Source organism: Paramisgurnus dabryanus, chromosome 19 (genome assembly GCF_030506205.2).
Source record: "Paramisgurnus dabryanus chromosome 19, PD_genome_1.1, whole genome shotgun sequence".
Taxonomy (NCBI): Eukaryota; Metazoa; Chordata; class Actinopteri; order Cypriniformes; family Cobitidae; genus Paramisgurnus; species Paramisgurnus dabryanus.
In genome coordinates, this window is record NC_133355.1 from 5833114 (window position 1) to 5859677 (window position 26564).

General features: G+C 36.3%; 2 protein-coding genes across 6 annotated transcripts in view; both read left to right on the forward strand.

Moving 5' to 3' along the window:
• The window catches only part of jupb (junction plakoglobin b), a 99326-nt gene extending 91758 nt beyond the window's left edge, over nucleotides 1–7568 (forward strand). For 2 of the 4 annotated variants that reach the window (XM_065286238.2, XM_065286224.2), the window contains 3 exons: nucleotides 1699–1741; nucleotides 5147–5298; nucleotides 5386–7567. In XM_065286238.2, the coding sequence (XP_065142310.1) occupies nucleotides 1699–1741; nucleotides 5147–5283 (180 nt within the window). In that variant the 3' untranslated portion in view covers nucleotides 5284–5298; nucleotides 5386–7567. Of the gene's footprint in view, nucleotides 1–1698; nucleotides 1742–5146; nucleotides 5307–5385 lie in introns of all 4 variants that reach the window. The other 2 variants (XM_065286229.2, XM_065286253.2) reach the window with 2 other exon arrangements.
• A 1429-nt stretch (nucleotides 7569–8997) lies between these two features.
• wipf2b (WAS/WASL interacting protein family, member 2b) lies at nucleotides 8998–22192 on the forward strand. Of its 2 annotated transcripts, none has more exons than XM_065286264.1 (8): nucleotides 8998–9141; nucleotides 10819–10945; nucleotides 11120–11252; nucleotides 11400–11504; nucleotides 12741–13403; nucleotides 14240–14440; nucleotides 17733–17834; nucleotides 20266–22192. In XM_065286264.1, the coding sequence occupies exons 2-8, from the start codon at nucleotides 10880–10882 to the stop codon at nucleotides 20304–20306; spliced, it is 1311 nt and encodes a 436-aa protein (XP_065142336.1). In that variant the 5' UTR covers nucleotides 8998–9141; nucleotides 10819–10879; the 3' UTR covers nucleotides 20307–22192. The 2 variants fall into 2 exon arrangements, with proteins under 2 accessions (XP_065142336.1, XP_065142344.1); XM_065286272.1 differs by having other exon boundaries at nucleotides 9034–9141; nucleotides 10822–10945.
• Nucleotides 22193–26564: the final 4372 nt, after the last annotated feature.

Here is a 26564-nt window from a genome sequence, read left to right on the forward strand (position 1 = left end):
TATGATATTGTTTACATGCAACGCATTCCATACATTGCGCTTTACACGCGACACTGTTTTATTATGAGCTCCGCGTTGTTTACACGGAGACGCGAGCTCGCGCACATCCATTTGCGATGTGTTTTTGAAGTTCATACTCGCTTACAGAAACGCGTTTAAAACAGAAGCTAGACGATAAGGGGATGGGCATCTGAAAACAGTCATCTGAAAACAGCTTTTTATATAACTAATCATTGCAGATGTTTATTTGAGATACTAATTTAGTTTATAATAGTTTATCTGAATGTAGTGCTATCATTTACCCATCAGTTATGTATGTAAGGGTATTTCTGTGGACAATTTGTGATGACAGCTGTTCATAACCCTCTTACAGGTCTGCATCCCTCTCATCAGTACAAAACTATGAAGTGGAAAAACATATTCACACTCTTTGGACATAAAGTTATATGGTAACATGAGCCACATGAAGTTTACAGCTCTGTTGTTTATCAGTTTCTTATACAAGTTCAGTGTTTTAATAGGGTTTGTTTCCAAATAAATTGAAAATGTCCTACTGACCTTCATTTCTATTTTGATTATATTGTTAACTTCTTAATAAACCTCAAACAAACATGTCCATTTGTCCTCACATTCTTTCCTGTAGTTCCCTCCTGCCTCATTATTATGCAGCTCATTATGCGAGCCTTTGTTTGCTAGCTGTCAATCAATCCTTCTCGCATACGGCCACACTAAACAAAAAGTGTCTTACAATTTCTAAAATAATATATTGGTTTATGTGAATGAGTAGGCAGGATGATTTTCACATCATTTTAAAGAAAAAACTCTAGACTACTAGATTATGTTTAGGAAAGTCTTCTTAAACCATGTTTAGTATGGGTTTTGTGAACTTATATCAGTGACTTAAAAATTTTACTTTTTTAAAAACCACGCATAAACCTTTTTCTCTCAAAAATACAAACATGTACATACATGTAGCTCATATAATATTTTAGCCCAGTTTGTGCTGAACACAGTGGTATGAGACACTTGCCATTATTATGTTTTAAAGCAACTGAAAAAAGACCAAATGTAAGAGCATGTCAGAACCTCTGAGAGTGTCCCAAAATGGTTGGACCCCAGAGGGTTAAAATGTCTCCCCCAGGATTTTCATTTTTGGGTGAACTATCCCTTTAAGCCAGGACTAGGCCTTAGTTTACTTAGGCAATATAATAGTTTGAATAAACATGCCTTACAAAAAACATTACTTGTGTACATTTTGAGGCAAAACAAAAGGCATTGATGTATTTAAAGATAAGTTGTTTTCAGTTTGGACGGCTCTTACTAGTCTAATCCCTGTCCCAAACTGCCCCAATGTGTTTCTGTGCCTAAAGGTGATCAAAGTCAATGTTTTAGCAAGCCAATATAATTTTTTTGAAGGGTAGCTTCAATAAAATCATAAATTTTTGTATTTTTAATTTGTATTAATGTCATTTACAACAATAATCACAAATTATATATATTTTTGTCACGACTACTTTGATGCGCTTATTCTTAAAATTAGATAACATTCCTTTAGCCAGGGTTTCACAGACAGGGTCACATTTTTTTCTTTGATAAAAGCCATTAAGATCATGTAGTATTTACTGTGTTTATTCATTGGCTACTGTGGTGACAAATGTGAGGTTTTATATCAAATCTTTTGCGTTTTCATTTTTTCAGGCACATGCTGCTATGCCGCTCGACCCTGGATACATACCGGATGGTGAGTTGAGAACACGGGAGCACTTTCATTCGATGTGGCTGAACTAGTCCTCACAGCAGCAAATTGCCTATTTGTCCCAGCACGTCTCACTGCATTAGAGCGCGGTGCATTTAGATAAAATGTCAGATGATAAATGAGTCATGGCATGTGTGTAAAGAGAGTGGTTATAGAATTCACATTTATCAGGAGTGAAAGCGGTTTGATTGCACAGTTGTGTGATCCTTGCTGTGCCGGAGCGCCGCGCTCATCAGTCAGGGAATATTAGGTCAGCAACGGTCTGAGGTCGACTGTCTCATGCATGTCAGCACACACACAAAAGCGTAAATTTAACTCAGTGGAATGTCTGTGGTTTAATCGTTGCCCAATAGACATTGGTTGCGTGCAAATCTGCCAACATTTTTTTAAAGTCTGTGAAAGGGATGGTGGAAACAGATGACATACAATAGATGCTGTCAAGTAAAGAGTAATGTGCCAGATACGATATGTTCATCTTTTGTTGGTCTGGAACAACAGGTTTTTTTTCAAACAAAATTCCTGACTATAACACAAACCGAACCATAAAATAAGATGCAAATAATAGGTTAATAAGAATGAAGTGTTTCAGTGTATTCAAGCTGCTTTAGGGTGTTGTTTAAAAGTATAAAATGAGTTAATTGCAAACAATTATGGAGCGCACCCATCTCACACATTGTAATTAAATAAATTGACAAATACACCACCATTCCAATGTTTTTAAACACTTCTCATGATCTTAAAAAGTCTTAAGGTGTATGCTTGAAGGTTTGAAATTATTTTTGGAGACAATATGGGGCGGTGTCCCAGACAGGGATTAGACTAGTCCTAGACCAAAAAAATGTAAGAGCTGTCCAAACTGAAAACAACTTGCACTGACATTTCTTAAAATACATCAGTGCCATTTGTTTAGCCTCAAAATGCACACAAGTAATGTTTGTAGTAAGGCATGTTTGTTAAAACTAGTTATATTTCCTAATTAAACTAAGCACTAGTCCTGGTTTGAGCTAATCCCTGTCTGGGAAACCACCCCTATATATACAGTACTGTGCAAAAGTCTAAAGCCACAATGCCAGAATTAGATTTGTTGTTTTTGCAATGTTATAGTGATCATAGATAATAAGAATACATCCAGAAAATACAGGAAATGTGTATATAGTATTAAAAACTGTATAAAAAAACTAAATTAATTTAAATCATAATTTCTAATTTTAAAAAAATAAGTATTTTTACTTCATTTGCTCAAAAACGCTCAAGATGTGTTTAGTGCCAAGAGAGGTCACACTAAACAACGACAATGCTTAAGGAAGACATTTAGTCCTATAAATTTATTTTTTTATTTTTTTGTACATATTTCCTGTATTTTCTGTTTGTGTCTTAATAAAATAGATTGAAAAATAAATATGGATGGACATTAAAACTTCTTAAACAACAAGTCTGGTGGTGGTGGCCTAAGACTTTTGCACATATATTGTCCATACTATTTTATTATAAAAACACATTTAATTAAATTTACAAATTGGATCAAATAATGAAGAAAAGCAGTCAATAACAACCCATAATATATAAAAATTACTTCTGTTTTGTTTATAATGGTAAGACTTCGGTCTCGTGGTCTTTAAACGAGGATGCTCGCTTAGTCTACACTCTAAAAAATATTGCTTGGATTCAACAAAAAATTAATGCAACAGTTTGCATCAATTATTTTGAGTTAAGACAACTACTCCTGAAATTAATTCCGGCCAACAAACTATAATAAATTGGATGTACTTAAAAAAACCCGAGTTGAATACTTTTTTTGCATTTTAAATTTGATTCAATCATGGACACTGAATTACACAAAACTACTAAAATGATTCGAACTTTTTTATTTAACAACACTTGTCAGGTTGCAGAAGACAACCAGTTTTAGCATTTTTATCAAAATGCCATCTGATTTAAACAGCAAGATAATGCTCGGTGAGTCTGTTCTCAACTTGAGCAAATGCTCTATTCTTCAGCACAATGGTAACCTCTTAAAAATCAACAACATAACAGAAATATTAGAACATATTGTGCCTTTAAAGGATTAGTCAATTTTCTTAAAAATATTTACTCACTACCATGTCATCCAAAATGTAAGAAATTATGTTTTTTGTGGAAAACATTCAAAGATTTTTCAAATTTTAATCGACTTTAATGGACCCCAACACTTAAAATAAAATAAAAAAACTAAATAAAATTGCATTTCAAAGGACTCTAAACGAACCCAAACGAAGCATAAGGGTCTTATCTAACGAAATGATAAATTAAAAATTAAATATGCACTTTCAAACGACAATTTCTCGTTTTCCTCCGGCTGTGTGACGAGCCAGCGCGACCTCACGTAATACATCATCACGTCAAGAGGTCAAGGATGATGTATGCGAAATTACGCCCCAGTGTGGAGAAAGAGGACCGTTCAGATGTTGTTGTATGTCGAATGATGCTAATTAATGTCTTTGTGTCAGTTTATTGTTTAAAGGTGCAGTGTGTAATTTTTAGAAGGATCTCTTGACAGAAATGCAAAATAATATACAAAACTATATTTTCAGGGATGTATAAAGACCTTTCATAATGAACCGTTATGTGTTTATTACCTTAGAACGAGACGTTTTTATCTACATACACGAGGGTCCCCTTACATGGAAGTCGCCATTTTGTTCCGCCATGTTTCTACAGAAGCCCTTAACGGACAAACTTTTTTTTACTAAGTTGTCTTCGACGATGACATGTTTGTCCTGTGGTGGCTACCGTAGCTTCTCTATGTGTTTCAAAAGCGAGGGGTGAGCAGTGGACTGAGCCGTTGGTTGCAATTCACAACATCACCACTAGATGCCGCAAAAATGTACACACTGCACCTTTAAAATGGTCTGCAAATGTGCGTTTCATATATGTAACACGTGTCCTTTCTACGTCATTACGCAATTACATGAGGTCGCGCTAGCGCGTCACACGAACGGAGGAAGACAAGAAGTTGTGGTTTAAACGTTTTTTTTTCTTGCCAAAAATGACAATCGTTTCGTTAAATAAGACTCTTATTCCTTTTTGAGATCGTTTAGAGTCCTTTGAAACTGCAATTTTCAACTGCATTAAAACTGTTAAGTGTTGGGGTCCATTAAAATGAGAAAAATCACGGAATGTTTTCCTCAAAAAACATAATTTAATGGACTAATCCTTTAAGTATAAAATAATTTTTCTATATTTCAGCAAAAATGATCATATCGTGCCTTTTAGTACAAAATAATTTAACGAAAATGATTACATATTGTGGCTTTAAGTACAAATAATATTTCTGTATATTCCAAAGCTTTATGGGTTAAATGGGGATTGCTAATGTTTTGCTAATGATCTTTCTCTCTTTCTCTTTCTTAGAGTTGGATCCAGTATACCATCCATACGGTTACTCTGATTTACCCTTGGATGGCCTCCCACTGGACCCTGACCTTCATGAGCAATACATGCCAGAAATGACCTATGACCCTCGACAGGTGTACCCAAATCCTCTTTAACCGCACTGCCAGCAGGTTATGATGTAAAAATTTACCGCCTCAAGTTGTGGATTGACTCGACCAGATCCAGTTCTTAATAACTCTGTTCCTTTCGATCTTCAGGTCATATGAAGCAGATGTTGGTGAACACGGTTTCTTCCCTGCAGCAGGGCCTGAAAATGCGCAGTGCTAAAAAGAAGAAAACTCATCACTTGCTTTGGTTCACCACTGGTTGTTTGTAATGTGAACTCTTGAGCACTGCCTAACTCATTTCAGTATCTTGTGCTACTAACAGAGTGACAGCCTAAAGTTGTGTGGTGATGCGATAAGCATGTGATCATGACATGTAAATTTTGTACTTTATATTGTTTGTCCAAAGATAGAAAACTAGACATGTAGCATAGGCCTAGCTGGCTATCTGCTCCGCCACAACAGGGTTTGTTTCGATTTATGTTGCTTTCTGTGTATTTGTGGCTATCAGATGTCGCTGCTGGGTAGAAAAATAGACAAGAGCAACAAAACTTAAAAGCTACAGTGACAGAAACTTGTTTGTATATTCATAATCCCACTTAATCCCAAGACATTGACATTGTTGCCTCACCTTTATCTGGTACTACACAAAGGATCTCAAACAACTACTCATCAGACACTCACAATTCCAAGGTCAAATCTTGCGTAATATGGGATTTTAAGGCATCCCTAGGTGACATAATTTAACAGAAGCACTTTTAACAAACGTTTGGCTGTGTTTTGAGAAACAAACTGATATTCAGTTACAAGAAAAGGTTTGTGGGTTTGTGTAATAATGAGATGAGATGACATTATTTTGTAGAAAGCATTGTTTGATGTTTAGAAAATTATTTTGACTATCATTTTGCCCATTAAATATGTGAAAGATTTTCTTACCCAGAATGACTTTACTTCAAACGTATTTTTATTGTAAATGTTGTCATGCTTAATTTTAGTATTCATTGGTTTACAGTAACAGGTATGAGAAAATGTTGTAATATATCCCCATATTTGTAGTCTATTTTAGAGATACCTAACCTATTATAAAGTATTTATTTTTTTGTTTATGCTATTATATTTGCTTTCACATACAGTATCAAAGGCACAATGGCATTAACCAACATCAGTTTTATCCATTTAGCTTTCTTATTTTTATTATACTGTGTGAAATTTTAGTACACAGCGATGGATCGTTACGCGTTCAGTGTGAAAGCTCGGATCGGTACTTCATTTAGTGGAAGTTACGTTTATAGATCAGAACTATTATTACACAAATACAATATACAGTAAAATTGTTAGCTAGACGAGATCAAAATGATCCAATCAATGCCGTTATCTTAAATCCCCTATTTATCTACATCCCTTAAACTTCAAATATTTTTTTACACAGAAACTATACTGTTTTACATCATTGTACATAAGGTATGTGCCAATGTCCTTTTTTAATGACATGAAATATTTGATCATAATATGATATACAAGAGTTCTTGTACAGTATGTGCATTTGCAGACCTGTGTTATGGTTGCAGATTCATGATATTACAATAAACATCAAGCAAAATGTATTAACTGTAATAGTTGGGGTATTCAAGGGGAGTTGTAACATATTAGTTCACTGTAAAAAAAATGGTTTAAGTTATAAAAATGTAAGTTACCTGGCTGCCTTATAATTTTGAGTTCATTCAACTAAAAAAAAATAGTTGACTCAAAAAAGTGGAAAAAAAATTTGTGTTAACTAAGGCAACCAGCTAACTTAATTTTTTAAGTTGAATTTTTTTTTTACAGTGACTATTCTCTTAATTTAATACTGACAAGTGTTACAATTGCCCTGGTTATCAATCTCATATTATAACTCTTTTTCAGTTGCAGTGTTATTCATGTAACCTTCAGATTAAATTCACATGGATCCACACATTGAACGTGCCAAATAAATATTGGACTTTCATAGAAATATACCTCAAAATACTTGTGCATTATTTTTTTTCAAGCAGACACAAAATGGAGCGTGATTCAGCGCAATGCATGAATTTGCCTTCTCTATCTACTGTTTTTTTTTCTTTCTAGCCTGAAAAACAGGATTCAGGCAGACCTGCCATGTGTCATGTTAGAATTTACAAGTTTTGTGAGTGATATGTGAAGTGTTTAAGAGATTAAGGGATATATAGATCTGTCAATGCTGTTATCATTTCAACATTTCCACCTGCCAAAATTAAGTGAACAGGATGTTAAAAGGAAGCCACACTGAATATGCAGTTAGACTAAAACATTTTAGTTTTTTTTTTCAAATAAATAAAATGAATTACATTAACAGTGCTGACTTCTTGAGTTTTATTAAAAGTGAAGCAAATGTTATTTTTAATTGGATGTTAGTGTTTGAGAGTTTTGAGACTATAATTATAAGTGTACATTTGCATATTTTATCACATTTGTGGTCGGATAAATTGGGCGGTTTTTGCCAAATCATGTTTTTCCACAAAATGCTTTTATTTCACTTAAAACAGAGATAATCATTAGCCTGTTTTAATTAAACCTTTAATAATGTACACCAAAACAAAGAGACAAAGTACAGTCAAATAATACATATAAAAGAAAAACATGCAGCCAGAGGTAAATATTTTAAAAGGAATAAAATATATACACAAATGTATATTTTTAAATCTCTTCAGGATTTTCATTGGTTTAATTTTATTTTGCTGTATTTATATTTATGATACAGAATGTAATAAAATGTATGATAGCCTAATGTAAGAAGAATAATTTAAGCTGTGTCCGAAATTACCCCCGTGGCATATACTTTTAAATTGTGCACTATCAAGGGAACATCCAGTTTTAGTGGTGTCCGAAATCATAGTGGACATTGTTGAGCGCACTTATTGGCAGCGTCCAAATACCCACACGGGCACGCGACAGGAAGTAAGTGCGCAAAACTGTCCCGTGTCTTAAAACTGGCAAAATGCCAAGTTTTGCAACCCACACTATCTCGAATCCCGCTTTAAAACGGTATTGGCTAAGCGTATCACATCAGGCATCATGTTCTGGATGTTTAATTGAAATTAAAAAATGGATATTACATAATTTGGTGGTAAAACGGAAAGTGTTGCACATTTAATTGGTGCAAACATTGTTATGTAATTTTGTAAAACATCTGTTTTATTACATAATTAGAAACAAGATTAATTGTGACAGGGACTATTGAATAAACAGTAAACTTTAATAAATAAATGTTCATTTTAGAGTGTTTATGTGTTTATTTTATATTTAAATAAAATGATATGTATATATACATATTAATACATGTTTATTAATTAAATATTTAATAAATAAAATTATATATATATATATATATATATATATATATATATATATATATATATATATATATATATATATATATATTTTTTTTTTTTTATTTTTTTTATTTTTTTTAATATGTATCATAGGCTAGTGGCAGTAATTTGCACCAACACGTTTTTTTTTTTGTTTTTTTTTTATATAACTTAGTCAACTTAGTCATAAGTAGTCAAGTGCAAAGACCACAAGTGTGGGTATTTGAACGAAGCCATTCAACCCCACAATGGATGACGGATGTACACTCGTAGCTAGCCGCTACTCGTTCACACTGCAGCGCTTCCGGTGAGCTCAAGTGTCAAATTTATTCAATCGTTTTCATTCACTCGTTTGAGTGGAGTAATGCAGGGAATATTGAATGAGGGTATAGGGGGCTATTTCGGACACAGCCAAGATTCAAGAAGTAGACGTAATGTGACTTAATTTCCGGGTCGGATGGCGTAGCGAATCAAGGCTATCGACGCGCGAGATCATGCAAGAGGAGAACCGTGCTTGCGAAAACATCGGACACTGCGGATAAAAGTAGGCTTTAACGCTGCACTATTTCATCCAACAACTGTGAAATTGAGTTACCCCGACGGAATATCTTATTTACATACAGTCGATAAGGGTGGCGGGTAACGTCATAACGTGACGGACGCGCCTGCCAAGCGCGAGGCCAAGCTTAGCTAAAGCTAAAGTTGCGCTAATTCACAATCAAATAAGTATCCGAATAAATCAAATTAAAGGTTGAGATGGCCGACGTTTAGTAATTAAACAGGTAATCATGTGGAAAAAAGCTGAATGGTGTATTTGAGTAAAATACAATGTTTCCAACCACTGCAGGCCGAGTTGTTTACATACTGTAAACTAGCATATAGCTACATATTGACATTACTTTGGCTAAACATTGGATACGATTCAGTAGGGATATTGCTTTGTCTTATATTCTATATTATAAATGCATTGTGATTTTACTTCAGCAACCTTATTTATCATGGTTTTCATGGTAATGTTAATGTAAGGAAACAGCCAGGCTTTACTGATCAAATCTAAACAGGGTGAAGTCATCAGCTGGCCGAGCTCTACTATGTTGAACCAGCTGCTTTGTTAAATAAGCGATTTGTCATTAGTGCAGGAGAGTCTGGAACAAAATGTGCCTTGCATTTAATGATAGCAATTTTATGAATTGCATATCCAAACAATATAATTGATGCATCGTTTATCAGTAATTATGAGTCATTACAGAAACAGGTACATTGAGAAACATGCAGCTTTCTATAGGTGTCCATACGTGTCTCGATATGAATGTAACTATAGGTCCAAACTGCAAGCAATTTCAAATGTTTAATGAAAAAATAAAATCTCAGTAGTCAGTACAAATGTAATAACTTTGTATACAGAAAAGATATAGCCTGAGGGAGCAGCTCTTAATACAAACAGGAATTACACATGTATGTGAATACAAAACAAATAATTATAATAAAATTAAAACAAACAAAAAGAAAAGATGAAAAAGATAAGGGGATAATTCAGACATTGTTCATCTATTTACATCACAAATATAATAACTACAAAGATTATTATGCATGATTATATGTTAATATTTATATGTAAACTGTGATAAGCATCAGTACTGTAACACTTGACACTACTTTGTTACAATTCTTGTTAAATGCTGCAACTTAGGTCTGCACAATAAAAGCTAATCAGAATTACAATTATGGGCAAAACAATTGCATAATCGCCTCAATAACAGCCTCAATAACAGCTGTCCATTTGTGCTCATTTCTGTCCGTTTCGGCAGTCTTTTTGGCAACAAATACAGACATTTTTCATATAAGTTGACGTGTCCTTTAGCTATTTATTTAGTGTTTTTTTTTTTTTTTTTTTGACTAACAAAACTTCTACAATTGTTTGTTATTTAAATTATATTATTTAGTTTTGTATGTTTAGAATTTACCATATAGCTGCTTTACAGCATGTTAAAAATTTTAAAACTTCAAATTAAAATCTATCAACCGGCAAATAATAATCACAATTATGATTTTTGTCATAATCATGCAGCCCTACTGCAACTATTACAGTTAATAAATAATGCTTAATTTAATGTAATATCTTGAATTTGCAACTATAACACAGGTCTGCAAATGTATATTAAGCAATCTTAACTTACTTACATATATGTGGTATAATGTAAAATGCTACTCTCTGTTTCAGTAGTTAACCGTCTTCATGAAGTTTTAAGTGTGACGGACTAGGCACCCGACACAGATCCAGGATGCCCATTCCTCCCCCTCCTCCCCCACCCCCGGGTGGACCCCCTCCTCCCCCTACCTTTAACCAGGTGAGTCTTCAAATTATGGGTCGGGTCTAAGTTACTTATTGGTGAGTAAATTAAACAAAGGTTCTCGACAGTTGGCATTACATTTAATTACAAATACAATAAAAATGTTTTAGTTATTTGTTATTATTTTTGTGTTTCATAATCGTCGGTGTTCATAATGTGTATTTTTTTTAGGCGAACACGACTCCTCCGAAGCTGTCTCGTGATGAATCAAAGGGCAGAGGGGCGTTACTCACTGATATCTGCAAAGGGGCCAAGTTGAAAAAAGTCGGGGTTGTTAATGATAGGAGTGCACCTGTGATTGAAAGTAAGTGTTAAACAATAGACGGTAGTCTTGAGAGATGAACGTATTTATCTTCATCTTGAAAACAATAGGATGCGTTAGGATGCATAGTTTATTTGTTACTAAGCTTTCAAATGTAATCAGACTATGAATTGTTTTTTTGTATCCTAGAACCAAAAGGAGGTGGGGTCACCATTCCCGGAGGAACGTCTGCTCCCACCCAGTCTGTGGGGGGGCTTTTTCAGGGAGGTGTCCCAAAATTGCGACCCGTAGGAGGTTTGAGGCTTTCATAAACATTTGAGCTGTTTGGTCATTTTAATACTGGATGATTTTTAGTGATTCTTGACTTGAAGGGTGGTGACCTGAGTGTCAGGTCTGTTCCTACAAGGTTGTGGATACTAATAGTACAGGCAAATAATAATACACAACTAATGCTACTAAAGTGTTCGGCCCTGTGTGATTTTTTTCGTGTGTCAGGCTGCTAAATCACTATGGAGGACAAAAAATGACTTGTGTAAATAAATAAATACATGTAAAAATACATAAATAAACAAATGCAGAAATAAATACATTTGCATTAGTTCTTAAAAGGTCCGCCATATGTAAGGACTGTATGTAGCTGCAGTAGTGGAGCCACAGCGATCCTGTTTAACCATTTCTTCATGGAGAGAGGTTCGGACCACCTGCCTTATTAACATACGGACACAGAAATAAATAAATGTAGAAATGTAAAAAGAAATAAATATAGAAATACATAAATAAATGTAGTATAACAGAAATGGTGCAAAATATAATACAATTAGAAGTTGATACTTTTGACTAAAAATATATTTATTTATGTCTGCATTTAAAGCAATATTCCATTTTCTTAAAAGAAAAATCCAGATAATTTACTCGCCACAATGTCATCCAAAATGTTGATGTCTTTCTTTGTTCAGTCGAGAAGAAATTATGTTTTTTGAGGAAAACATTGCAGGATTTTTCTCATTTTAATGGACTTTAATAGACACCAACAATTAACACTTAACTCAACACGTAACAGTTTTTTTCAACGGAGTTTCAAAGGACTCTAAACGATCCCAAACGAGGCATAAGGGTCTTATCTAGCAAAACGATTGTCATTTTTGACAATAAAAATAACAAATATACACTTTTAAACCACAACTTCTCGTCTAAATCCGGTCCAGCGCGACCTAACGTAAATGCGTAGTGTTAATTAATTACTTATTTATTTCTGCATTAATGTATTTGTTCATTTAACTATTTATTTATACTAAAGTCATTTTTTGTCCTCCATATATCATTTATCTGTTGTGATTCTGATGTTAAGGCATTTTTCTCCAATATTTATCTTTGCATAAAAATTTCAGATTTGTATAAGATTATTTAAAATATTTGCAGGTTATCAAAATATGTAATTTAATTAATTGTTTTTACACAGTTTAAATGTATACTATATGCGTTGTTAATTATTGTCAATGGTCCAGTTGAAATGAATGCTGTGTGTTGTAGATGGTTCTGTGGGGCGGTCTCCATTGCAGCCTCCTGGTACTCGTCCCAATGCTCCTCGCCCGCCAGGAGGTCACGATGATCCAGACAGTCTCCCTCAGCAGTCCTCTTCTCCAGAGTCCAGTCGATCCCAGAGACCATCCCTACCTGATCTCTCCCGTTCTCCCGGTGGAGGCAGCAGCCCCTCTACAGGCATGAAGCACAGTACATCCGCCCCTCCTCCTCCACCCCCCATGACTCGTCGTGGAAACGCTCCACCCGCTCCACCTCAGAAGGCCGCATTGGCCTCGTACAACCGCGAGAAACCACTTCCACCAACTCCGGGTCAGAGAGGACCCTCTCCAGCACCCGTGCGTGACAACGCGCCGCCCCCTCCAGTGAAACCTCCTCCGTCGCCCGCGAGCAATCGCTCTTCTTCGTCGTCATCCTCGTTGGCTCCGCCTCCACCCCCTTATCGCCAGCAGTCCGGGGTTTCGAATGGCTCTTCTAGTCCTGTGAACGAGGCTGCCCCTGAGCTGCCCCAGAGACACAACTCCCTCAGCAAGAAACCTTCAACAGTTGGGCACACCCCAACACGTGGACATGCACCACCTCCACCACCATCGCCCACGCCACAGGCTGGCAGACCTCCGCCTCCAGCACGAGAACCACCGGGACGAGGAGCAGGTGAGGGATATTGTTTTGTAAGTTTAAGACATGAAGGCATGATTTTTTTGCTTTACAACCAAAAAGCTATCAAATAAAAAAAGTGTAGTGCATGGCACTAACAACACTAAGAGCCGATTCACACCGGATGCGTGGCGTGAGCATCTCAGCTGCCTGGCATGTCCGTTTTTATTTAGGCTCCCATGTTAGCAGGTTTGACTGTGCACACCGCCTGCATGACACGCACGTCTCAGGTGTGGCTCGAGCCGCGCGGAAAACACGCGCATGCTAGGAATAGGACCAACGCCTATTTTTCACGCCACCCGCAAGCGTCTTGGAAGCGTCAGGTCAGTTTATCAATAGGAAACATACATGCATACAGAATAGGCTAGCAGCAGCGCCGCGTCAGAAACACTTCTGGTAAGCAAGGGCATAGAAAATGCCACGCAGCTGCCATGCGAAAGACACGCAACAGACACGCCACGCATTCGGTGTGAATCGGCCCTAAGGTCATGGTTTTGATTCCTAGGAAATGCATATGATAATGTATAAATGCATTGTAAGACACTTTGGATAAAACCATTTGCCAAAGTGCATCTAACAAAATAACAACAATGTTTTAAAGAGCTAATTGGTAAGGGAGAGTAAAAGTGTTAACCAACACATCCAAACAAAGATCACTTTTCCTTGTCATGTTATGTAATATTTATCTAAACTTGCATAGCACTACAAAATGTTTATAGGTGGTCTTCAGCATTTTGCAACAAGGGAATGACATTTAATATATATTTATAATTTTTTTCATACTAAAATTATTTTTATTCCTTTTTTTATGGTTTCATCTCCAATTTTACTAGCTCCTCCAGTTCCTGGCCAGCCGTCACGCAACGGACGGGACGCTCCACCTCCCCCACCTCCTTACCGGACCCATGGCAGCTCCTCGGATGGTCCGAGCCGAGGCAAGCCCCCTCCTCCCCCCTCCCGCACACCAGCCGGACCCCCACCTCCTCCCCCACCCATCCGCAATGGACACACTTCCATTACCCGTTCATTCGTAGGTGAGTCCATCGTACCAACACCCACAGTCTCTCCTGCCCTCATTATATCATGCAACCATGAGATCATGCAGATTTTGATCTCGCATTGTAAAAAGGGAACTCGTATAGCAGATCTTACAGAATAGCTGTGTTTATTCATGAATTGCTTTTTTTAAAGAGGACATATCATGAAAATCTGACTTTTTCCATGTTAACGAATTATAATTGGGTCCCCAGTGCTTCTATCAACCTAGAAAATGTGATAAAGATCAACCCGGTAACTTAGTTTTGGTAAACCATTCTCTGCAAGCATGTGAAAAATAGGTCATTGAAATTTGGCTCCTCGTGTGATGTGTGAGAGAGAGAATTGACAGCACAGTTGAGTTTCATTGTCAACAAACCATCATTACTGCAATCAGTGTTTGCATTTCATTAGCTCATTTGCATTTAAAAGGATACACTGCAAAAAAAACTGCACATTTTTCATCAAATTTCAACATGTTTCAATAATTCTCAATTGGATGATTCTCACGAAACCATTGAAACACCACGGCACTAATGATTTTAGCTATAAAATGTGTAATATAGTAATATTAAAAAGCATCAGAATTAACACAATACTGTGTTCTACCTTGCACAATGTGTGATTTCAACATAAGAATTTATAATTTGTCAATTTTATCTCATTTTCTGCTGAAATTCTCATTACCGCAATGTGTCCGGCTGTGTTTGTAATTTAATCAAATTAACACAAAAATATTAAGAAAAAAAATAAATGGATGTTTTGCTAGACTACTTTAGATGACAGAAAAAATATTTCCTGAATATTCATGTATAATAATAATGAAGAAAAATTAGGAAAATGATGTGTCCATGCCTGATGTTCTCATCCTCCGCAACACTTTTTGAGAACAGTTTAAGCACACATACAGAATTTTAATAAAGTTTGATTTTGAGTGACCAAGCACATGGACCAGTTACTTCAAGATGGCTACCAGGTAAGATCATTTTTTTACAGTTAATTTGAAATATAGCCTTGTCAGAATGCTTACACGACATTTTGATTATCATTACCGCAACAGATGCTTATTAAATGTTAATTTAATTAATAGAAGCATAATACTTTGATTTTAAATGCATGTGCAGAATCTCCAAATTATGTTCTTTCAGGTTTGTCATGTCATTTTGAAAATATGTCAGTGTTGATGTTTTCTGACTGTTGCGGTAATGAGATTTTTTAGGACTAATTTTTTAAATTATGTTACAAAAAGTGTTAAATGATAAGTAATAGTGTTTAAAATAATGTTCCCATTTACTCCAGACTTTGTTTTTTCAATGTCTGGTGGGAAAAAAAAGTACATTTAAGCAATTTTTACATTTTCATGCTTGACATTTTTAAAACCAAGTTTTCGTGAGAATCACCCAATTATTTGTGAGGTATTTTTAGCTAAAACTTTACATATGCACTCTGGTGACACCAAAGATTTATTTTTCATCTTAAAGTCTTGTGAAATGTCTCCTTTAACAGTCAGTTTCTGTGAAATCTACTAAGATAACGCATCAAACGTCTAGACTAATTGTCTTAGAAACTAGTCTAGTGGCATTTTTGGGCATTTCCGTAACCATTTATCTGTATATCCTGTATGGGGCGTCCATTTCAATAGGCGGCCAGTAAAAAACAGTGTTGTGGGAACACGCATAAAAATGATTTAAAAGGGACATTTCACAAGACTTTTTTTTAGATGTAAAAAAACCTTTGGTGTCTCCAAAGTACGTATGTAAAGTTCTAGCTCAAATTACCATATAGATAATTTATTATAGCATGTTAAAATTGCCACTTTGTAGGTGTGAGCAAAAATGTGCAATTTTTGGTTTGGGTTTGTCCTTTTAAATGCAAATGAGGTGATCTTTGCACTATATGGACGTGCTTTGGTTGGATAGTGCAGATTAAGGGGGCGGTATTATCCCCTTCTGACATCACAAGGGGAGGGAAATTTTAATGACCTATGCTTGAAGAGAATATTTTACCAAAACTAAGTTACTGGGTTGTTCTTTTCCACATTGTCTAGGTTGATAGAAGCACTGGGACCCAATTATAGCACTTAAACATGGAAAAAGTCAGATTTTAATGATATGTCCCCTTTAAACAGTTATGGGAAATATTTACTACACCTGTCATGTATGAACCAGTGAGAGGATGAAATTAAGAAGTGATCATATGAAGATATATTCAATCATTTCATATTGTTGCTCGTTGGTGCGCAAATATAAAAGTACAGAAGGAATACCATCTTTACAATGGGAAAGTCAGTCGAGTGTTTGTACATGGAATAGACCAAGAATTCCTGTTTTAAACCTTTTCAGGTAATGGTTTAAAATGTGGTCCGACAGTCAGCAGCATATTTCTCATTCAACACACTGTAAGTTATTTTAACAAACCGTAATATACATATTAAACTATTACATGTATTCAGTATTGTTTCCGTTTCGTACTAGATGGAGACCTGCGCTTATGAAATGATTTATATAATTATTTTAAAATGATTTGCTTTTATTTAAAACATAACAAACGTATGCGCAAACACATTGAGAATTATTATAAACATTAACTAATAAGCAATAATCCCATTTTTGTAATAATATATAGTAGCAGAATAAATAAACCAGCTAAATCAGTACATTTCTATCAGCAGTTTTTAAACAATTATTGTATTTATTGTTCACTGGCAGTGTCTATGAAAGGTTTTACTGAATGGATGTGTGGATAATGGATGCACATGCGCCACATACACATTCAGCTCTTGTGATGAACTGTTTTAGGTGTTTTTTTCCCTATACTTTTACATTATAACGGAAACCTTTAATAAACGACTCTAGTTAATTTTCCACAAATTACTATCTTCAAAATGATAGACGCTGTTGTTTGAAAGTGTTTGTACATGGATTTGACATAGTAGAGTTGGGCAATAAGACAAAATACTTTATAGCACTGCTGACACAATCTTTCAGAATGTTTTTTTTTACATTTATATTTAGTAACTGTGAGATCTACTAAGATAACACCCACATCTTATTTCTAGTCTTGAGGTCTTGGAAAAACTAGTCTGGTGGCATTGTCAGGTATTTTCCTACAAACCCTTAACCTATGTGATCACAGTTATAAAGATTAATAAGATCTGTAGATCTGAGGCAAAAAATTACTTTCTTAAACATACTTTACCAAATAGCTAAGCAGAATCTGGGCACAATAATGTGAATCATTGTTGAGTCAGCTTTTAACATCTTGACTGTTTTGGTCTTCTCTTTCCAACAGATGATTTTGAATCCAAGTATTCTTTTCATCCTCTGGATGACTTCCCTCCTCCGGAAGAGTATAGACACTTTACTAAAATCTACCCAAGTAAAGCCAACAGAGGTGAGAACCACTCTTGGTTGTCTTGTCTTGAATAAAAATAAATGCTATAAGAAAAATGTAAAGGGCCGTTCACATGATAACTAAAATATAGTTTTAAAAATCATTTTATATACACAACTGTAACACTAAAGATACAATTAACGATATCGTTGGTATCACAGAGCGTTTTTATTTTTTTTAACTGGTGAACGATAAACCATTGACAGCCAATCAAATCTATTTGAACTTCAAATGCGCGTTCACACGTGCATTTGAAAAGACAGATATGACACTGTGGAGAAGCTCATTAAGATTCATAACATGATGTTACCTCAGGTATCCAGCGCTGATGCAGTTCCTGTAAAATCGACTACCTAATGCTTTTTATTCTACTACATTAACTACGGCAAAAGGTTGGATATTAGATAACAAAAAAAACGACTAGATTCGCAAATGCGATTTGTGGAGGACATTTGCTGGTTATACCCGCTGTGTCAATGCAACAAGAACATAATATTTATACATTAAGTCACGTGAACAATTACAACTGTTTTATTTAAGGACATATGCAGATAATGCCATTAAAGGTAAATGATTTTCGAGAGTACTGCGCCTTGCAAGTGAATTAGCATAAAGTTATCATTATGTCCGGTGGTGTGGACACTAATATAGTTATCATTATAGTTAATGTTATAGTTATTGTTATAATGTGAATGGCCATTATGAAAGGGTTCAAAGGTTTTTTTTTTTTACATAAAAGTCATACAAGATTTATGGTAGTTGTTTCGTTTGGAGTTTACATCCCGACCAGTAGCATTGTTCTTGTTTCTGAACTTAAACAGTGACAGGAAGTACTAGCAAAGGGGCGTGCCACAATTTTTTTGCTGAAGTTTGCATATGGTGGCGTTTTCTCAATAGCTGGAGTTTACTTCACCCTGATTTTATGCACATTTTAAAGAATTGCATAAGAAACAAGTGATCGAAACACTACATAAAAAAATCCCTAAATTTGCTAAACAAAATTTGCTCGCTTGAGGTGGCTTTTGACATGTGCGATAAATAGTAAATGCAAAAAAGGGGAGATTGAAATGTATTTGCTGAATAAATTCTGATTCGAACATTAAACCCATGTGATTGATCGTCTAGCTGTATCAGCTGACATTGTCTTTCCCATATATGGGGATCGACATCGTCGTAATTAGGGCTGAACGATACATCGAATTTTCATCGTCATCGCGATATGAACTCACGCGATGAACACATCGCAACAGACAGCCTTGACGCGATGAATGAAGGGAAAACGGTAAGCGAATATAATAAACATTTGACCTATCACGTTTAGTCCTGAAGACATGCCCTGCGTCCCAAACCGCATACTTCCATACTATATAGTAGGCGAAAAGCACTACTTCTCGTACTCTTTGCATACTAAATGGATGTAGGCAGTTTGGGATGCACGGATGGTTTGCGCGTTCATGCTATTAGGCCAATCAGGGGAACCCCCAAGTCAGCTACGCTCAGATTGATTTGTGAGGTGTCAGCTGCGACACTGTGCCTGTTAGCAAAAAACGATGGCAGAGAAAGGAGAGAAGAGTGAGGAAAATGTATTGTCAGACGAAGACCTTGTGGTGAAAAGGAACAGCACTTCAGCTATATCATGGAATTATTTTGGATTTAGGAGAGATGACGCCGCAAACACAGGTACTGTGGAAGCGGTGATTCACATATTGCGTCTTTTGCGCACTCAAGTTCATTAATTCAAATGTAGGCGCGCAGTATGTGCGCTCTGGAAGCGTCGCGGTCGCGACTCGCACGCGGTGCGATGTGCTCGTTTTTCCAGGCTTTTCAAAAACATTTTAACTTTTCATAATGACACAAGCGCAGCGTGCAGATCATGTGACAATAACCTATGTGTCTAGCGTTTTCCACGCATTTTTAGGCGCGATATGTGAATGGCCCCTAAAACATGAACAAATATAAAATATTTATCGCAACTCACATCGTCATCGCAACATTAAACAATGTCACCGCACATCGCAACTTTTCTTTACATCGTGCAGCCCTAGTCGTAATGCCCTTGCTATTAGTGCCTGCCTGAGCATTCACCGCTAGTTATCCAATTGTAACTCAATGCAGTCCTGTCTTCATTTTATAAGCATGTTATCATCTTCTGGCAATGTGAAAAAAATACCGGAAGAACAAAACGCTCAACTTTGTGCAACAATGTAAACAGTCCGTGTTACAACTAACCCCACGTTAGTTTTTGCCCCACGCACCCCTACTCTGTATCCCAGAACTATTAACAGTATTCGAATCATAAATGATGTGTAAGAGAAGATAAAGTGATTTTGTATTTGATTGTAAGCTTGGACTGATAACCCTCTCTCTCTCTCTCTCTCTCTCTCTCTCTCTCTCTCTCTCTCTCTGTCTCTGTCTCTCTCTCTCTCAGCAGTAATGAGAGGAGCCCCTCCTTTACCACCATTGGGGAGGTAAACACTGTGAGACTGCATTGTCGACAAGGGTTCTTCATTCCGACCCATACGTTCATAGACAATCTCACGTGCACATCTAAATCCTCTAAGCCTGCACCTTATTAACAGTCATTCCCCCATCGGATAACATTCCTTTACATTTACGCTAGCTTCATCTCCCATTTATCATCTTCAGAAAAAAGGTGAATTATAGGAGTGTGCTGCATTCCACCATCACTGATGGCCAGCTGTCATGTATTTCTTTATATTTGAAATACCTGCTTACTCCGCATATCACTACACGTTAGATTGTATGTTCATTATGTTGTATGTCATGCTGTCAAAGCCTGTACGTTGGGGATGTGTAGCACTAAAGAGGGAAGCGGAAAGGCCCCGGAAATCGTATTATATGTGTCGTCAGTTTTGCTACCCCTGTGATGCACTGTGAATAATGTCAGTCACTCGAATGTGTGAACTGAAGTGTAAAATTTATGAACCGCTTTAGGTGTTTTTTTTCTTGGACGTATCCCTTTTTTCAGGGAACAGACATTTATGTTCTCAGGGGGTTTATTGGACTTCATTACCCTCTCCAAAGGCAGAGAACGATAAGCTAAATGAACCAGAGTTACGGCGGGTCCAAAAGTGCCAAGAGAATCTGCTCTAGCAGCGTGACTCAATCCGTCAGTCGAAACAGACCTGACTGCAGGTATTATTAGGCCGATGGCCCTTTATTATTGTTTGTTATAGAGACGGCTCTTGAGTTAAGCAAATTTGGAGATGCTACATGCCTCACACTTTGTGCCGTAACCTTGCCTGGCTTTTGGCGTTATGACATTACAGGTTGGCAAAGTTTTCCCTTTTCATAACCTTTGCTAACTAACTTGACGTGCTGCGTATGGACTGGTAATGTGGGGCAGCGCTGTATAAAAGACTGCTATTGTATCCTGACGGAGAATAACTGGAATAAAGAAAGTTTTTAAAGAAACTTGATAAGTTATGCAAAGATTTAACTGCATGCTGCTTTTTGGGACTGATCCCTAACAAAAAATGTGGGGCTTCTTTGCATGTAAAGTTACACTGCTTTCATTTTTTTTAATACATCTGGTTTTCTTGTAGCGTGTCATTGCAGAATATTACCTTTACCATTTAAACTAATCGCACAATCATCACACTAATTCTTTGCAATATGCATAGCCATAAAGATGTACATTAAAGACAAAACTAGCTTTGCTGCATTTCTCAAAACTGACATTGGGACTGGGTGTCATGTTGTTAAATTGTACTTTGTATAAAACCCATATATGCTTTTCGCTGTCTGAATTTCACACATGAGACTACTAACATACCAGCATCTGCATCCTATTATAATTTTTTTTTTTTTTTTTTTGAGGCGTCATCACATGGCCAATTTTAAATTATATAGACCTGAAATTGACATTTATAAAAAACATTTACCGTATTTCCCCATTTAGCCTCTCAGTTCTTCTGCCTTAAATTTACTGGTACTTAGAAATCTTATAAGAAAAAAATAATAATAAAACTGTATTTGCAGTATAAAGGTGGGCGGGGGGTGGTAGTGATGGATAGAAGTTTATTTTTAAGTTGTAAAAAGCTTGTAATATAGTAAATAACTTTAACCAGCCATGCACAAGGCTTCAAATGAAGTCTGTAATGATATCCTGATGTTGTTTATGTCCTCAAACGTTTCTTAGATTATTCTGGTCCTTAATCTATCTGTCAACAGGGGTCAGTGTAGATGTCTGTAGAGGAGCATACTGTATCTTACATTGAGAGAGAAAGATTATCTTTATCATCATCATCATCATCATTTCATGCTCAACTTAAGCCTGTATGTTTCTCTACTGTTGATCTGTCAATTAACCAGTTGAAATAAAGCTGATGATAAGAGCTTTCTGAATGCCTTTTATATGTCAAGAACATGCTGGTGACAGCGAGATCGGGTAGCCAGTGCAAGAAGGACCTCGGTTTGAGCCCCGGCTAGGTCAGGTGGCCTTTCTGTGGAGTTTGGATGTTCTCCCTGTGTCAGCGGGGATTTGTTCCGGTACTTTGGTTACCACCCATAGGGCCACAAACATGCAAGTTGGGAGATAACAAATTGTTCCTCCCCCCATCTATGTATGAACTAACCGGTTCTCATCATGAATATAGGTATAGATACTGGAATGACGTAAAGAGGAAAGAAAGAAGACAAAGGACACTGGTTCTGGTTCAATGAATCTTTCCTTCAGTAGCTGTTTGAAAAAGCGTGTTGCTTTGAAGGCGGTTCTTAAAGCTTGTGTTTAAATGGTTCATATTCAGAACAAAAAGGCAAGTGGCATCCTATAGACCTCCCATACGTCATCTGTGCCAAACTTCCTTGTTATTCTAGTTTTTGTACTTAGCAGGAAAAGAAGCATCATGAAGTCTGGTTTCATCATGGACTGAAGTAACTTCCTTGACCGGCTAATTAGATGGCACGGTGATCAATCATATAGTTCCAGTTTAAAGCATTGTCACATTAGAAAAACAATAGGAAATGCACTGTGACTATAACCAAACAGATTCCGTTGAGCTTAAGTATCCAAATAAATGCACGAAAAAACTGCTTTAGGGTATACTCACAGTCATACGTAATGAAACGACAATTTCAGACATAATGGTTATGCGTATTTATACTCAAGGAAAAGGGTACAAAAGTTCACTGGGGCAGTACCTTTTTCAAAAAGCACACTTTTGTAATATCTAAAAATTCTAAAATCAAGATGTATTTTCTTGATTATCACAATTACCTAAGAAAACAAATTCAAATTTAAGTAAATTTGTTCTTTAAACAAGCAAATAAATCAGCCAATGTGGTAAGAACTTTACTTTTTCATAAACATTTAATTCAAGAAAAAAAATCTCAAGCTATTGGCTTAAATAATTTTTTTTGGTCTAAAATTACAAGGAAAGTTATTTATTTATTTTTTCATTTGTTTTTGCAGTGTATTAGACTTAAGAAAAAACTTCTGGACATTGGTTGCACATAATTAAATGAGGTTTTCTTAAAATGAAATTAACGTTAAGAAAACTTGATTTAATCATGTTGAACTGGTGTATATAATTTAATTACATTTTTTTTTAAGAAAACATAATTTAATTATGTGCAACCAGAGATTTTTTTCAGTGTACCTCTAAGGTACTTACTTATTTACTTATTCATTTAGCTGACGCTTTTATCCAAAGCGACTTACAATTGCTATATATGTCAGAGGTCGCGCGCTTCTGGAGCAACTAGGGGTTAAGTGTTTTGCTCAGGGACACAATGGTGTGTCACAGTGGATCCGAACCCGGGTCTCTCACACCAAAGGCGTGTGTCTTATCCACTGCGCCATCACCACCACCACATCCTGGTACCTTCACTTTTAAAAATGACTGGGTTATTTTTGACCCATAATGTGTAAATATTGGACAGAACATAAGCTGGGTTAAAATTGACCCAATGATGGGTTGTCTTAACCCAACTTCTGGGTTATTATACCCAATGGTTGCATAACAACAACCCAACATTGGGTCATTTTTAACCAAGCATGTGTTCTGTCCAAAGTTTACACATTATGGGTCAAAAATAACCCAGTTAAGAGTGTTAGAGGTCTGGTACCTCAAAAGGACCTATGGTACATATTAGGACATTTTGAAAGGTACCATCCCAGTGACAAAAGGGTACAACTTTTTTTCTAAGAGTGTATAACCCTGTTAGCCTGTAATTTTTATTGAATTATTTATCATTTGAACAACAATCCCTTCAATTAAATTGTTATACAGTATCACAAACAGTATAGAGGAAAACCACCAGGTAGGTCTAAGGAAGGAGTTTGTGATTAGTGTTTGGGATGAGTATATCCTTAAAATACAAAATGAAAGGTCTCCAGACTAAAAATAAAAATCTGACGACAAAGCGTTGCACAGCATGTTTCAGTTCTTTAACTTTAAATATGCCATGACACTTTCTACCCACTGAATATGTATTAGAGCAGGGGTGGGCATCGAGGGCCACAGTCCTGCAGAGTTTAGCTTCAACCTTAATCGAACACACCTGAATGTCATTTCCAAACAGTCCTGAAGACTTCAATTGGATTTTTCAGCTGTGTTTGATTAGGGTTGGAGCTAAACTCTGCAGGGCTGTGGCCCTCAGGACCAGGAATTGCCCACCCCTGTATTAGAGGTTTATTTGACTTCCATTGTAGACAATGTATAAGCCGTTGGGCAAATAAAGAGAAGACAATGCATCCGATTGGCCAGACCTGACATTTGAGGTTCACATCAAATAATGTTGTTATGGGATCAGGGGCTTCATTTATAAAATGCTGCGTAGAAACCTTCCTACATTTGATCTTACGATCATTTATCAAATATACCTACGTGTGATTCGAACGAAAATACGCACAGAAAATCCACATACCCCTTTCTTTCCGATGAGAAATCTATAAATCGCAAATGATCTTGAACTTGAGCAGTTTCAGATGCCTTTAAACGATGCCTAATTAATGTCATAGACATAAAAAGGAGCATCTGTCAAAGTTCAAATTATTTTCAAGCAGCAAGAATGGCTTCCATTTCCAAAAACCTGCAGCAAATGTATGTACATCTGCTCAGACCCTGATGAGGACACTTTTCCACATCAAAGACGTTTTTTTAAATATGGACTTTGTCGTGGATTTTTGCGTACGCACACTTTACTATCAAACCTGTGCGTAGGCATGCTTTATAAATGAGGCTCCAGGTTTTATCTTCTTTTCACAAATTCATGAAAATGTCTCAAACAGCAGACCGAAATGGTCCAAATCATATGACCCAAAGTGGCATCATGTTGGGTCTGTTTCTGGGAATATGTTTGCCAATTTATTTCTTAAAAATTGTAGCCTATGAATTATCTAAAGTTGCAGTAGTCAAAATGGGTGCATCCCAGTTCGAAGGCTGCGTCCTTCGACACCACGCAGCGACAAAATCTGTCCAAGTTCGGAGGCTACTTCAAAAGCCTCCAGATGTCGCCTCCCAAACGTGTCCTTCGTTTCCTGTTAAATGAAAGATCCATGCGATGGCATTGGGTTTAATGGTGCAGGTACTTTTAAATGACCATAACTTGCATAATTTTCTACCGATTTTCAAACGCTTTGGTTTGCTATAAACGTCAAAGATGTACACGGCATACTTATACTAAATTAAAAAAAAATTATTCATGAAACATGTTAAATCATCCAGAATTATAGCCATATTAATAACGTTTGTAAGAAACCAAACCGTTTGAAAATCGAGCAAGTTATGGACATATAAAAGTACATGCACCATTAAAACACAATGCTACGAGTGAGTGAGCTGCCATCAGGTGATGATGTTAGAGACTCCTCCGTAACTTTATTATACATATCTATGGAATGAACACGTTCAGTGACTGACTGCCAGACAACACTTCCCAAATCTAAGATAAGAGAGGCGGTTCTTTGAATCAGATTACTCACTGTTGATGTCAGACCTTGCTCAGATATACTCGAATCAAGAGCTCCTCGATCCAACTAGGAGGGGGTCAAAAGGTGTTACAATATTTTGTTGACAGACTCCGCACCTGCTATATCTATAAAGATAAGATTTAAAGGAAGTAAAACTACCCCCCTGAAAATCCCTTACAGACCAGTTCGACGCATACCTGAAATGTACGATCAGTAAAGGAGCATTAAAAGTAAGGGAAGTAAATTTGTTTAAAATGTGACCTAAACTGGCCCATAGTTTTAGAGAACTGGGGCCTCATTTATAAACTGCTTTGATGGTAAAGTGTGCGTATGCAAAGATCCACGGCAAAGTCGTTATTTAAAAAAATGTCTTTGAACTGGAAAGTGCTTAGAGCCATGTCAGGGTCTGCATACAGAAGATATAAGCATTTAAAGCGAACAGTTTATCACGTGTGCTTAAAAAGTCTATTTTATGATGCTATCCTGTACTACACAGGGAATAATATGGATTTTTTTATTCCAGAAAACTTCTAGCATAAAATAGATTCAAGCACTTTCAATGACCTGTATCTATGTATGTATATTTTCAAAAACTTCCCAGGGCTTCAAAATTATTTCCCCCAGATTCACAAACTTTCAAGGTTCACGTTCACAAAATACACGCAAGACACTCCCTTAACAGTAAACTCGTATTACGCATGAGATTATGCAAGTATCTGGCAAACGTGAGCGTCTCTTTTATAATAAACCCTTTAAACGCGTCTGCAGAAGGCACCTATTTTGACAAAACATGT

Coding starts and splice junctions, on each gene's coding strand:
- wipf2b (XM_065286264.1), top strand. CDS start 10,880: ATGCCCATTCCTCCCCCTCCTCCCCCACCCCCGGGTGGACCCCCTCCT. Junction 10,946..11,119: donor CTCCCCCTACCTTTAACCAG/GTGAGTCTTCAA, acceptor TATTTTTTTTAG/GCGAACACGACTCCTCCGAA. Junction 17,835..20,265: donor CCCAAGTAAAGCCAACAGAG/GTGAGAACCACT, acceptor CTCTCTCAGCAG/TAATGAGAGGAGCCCCTCCT.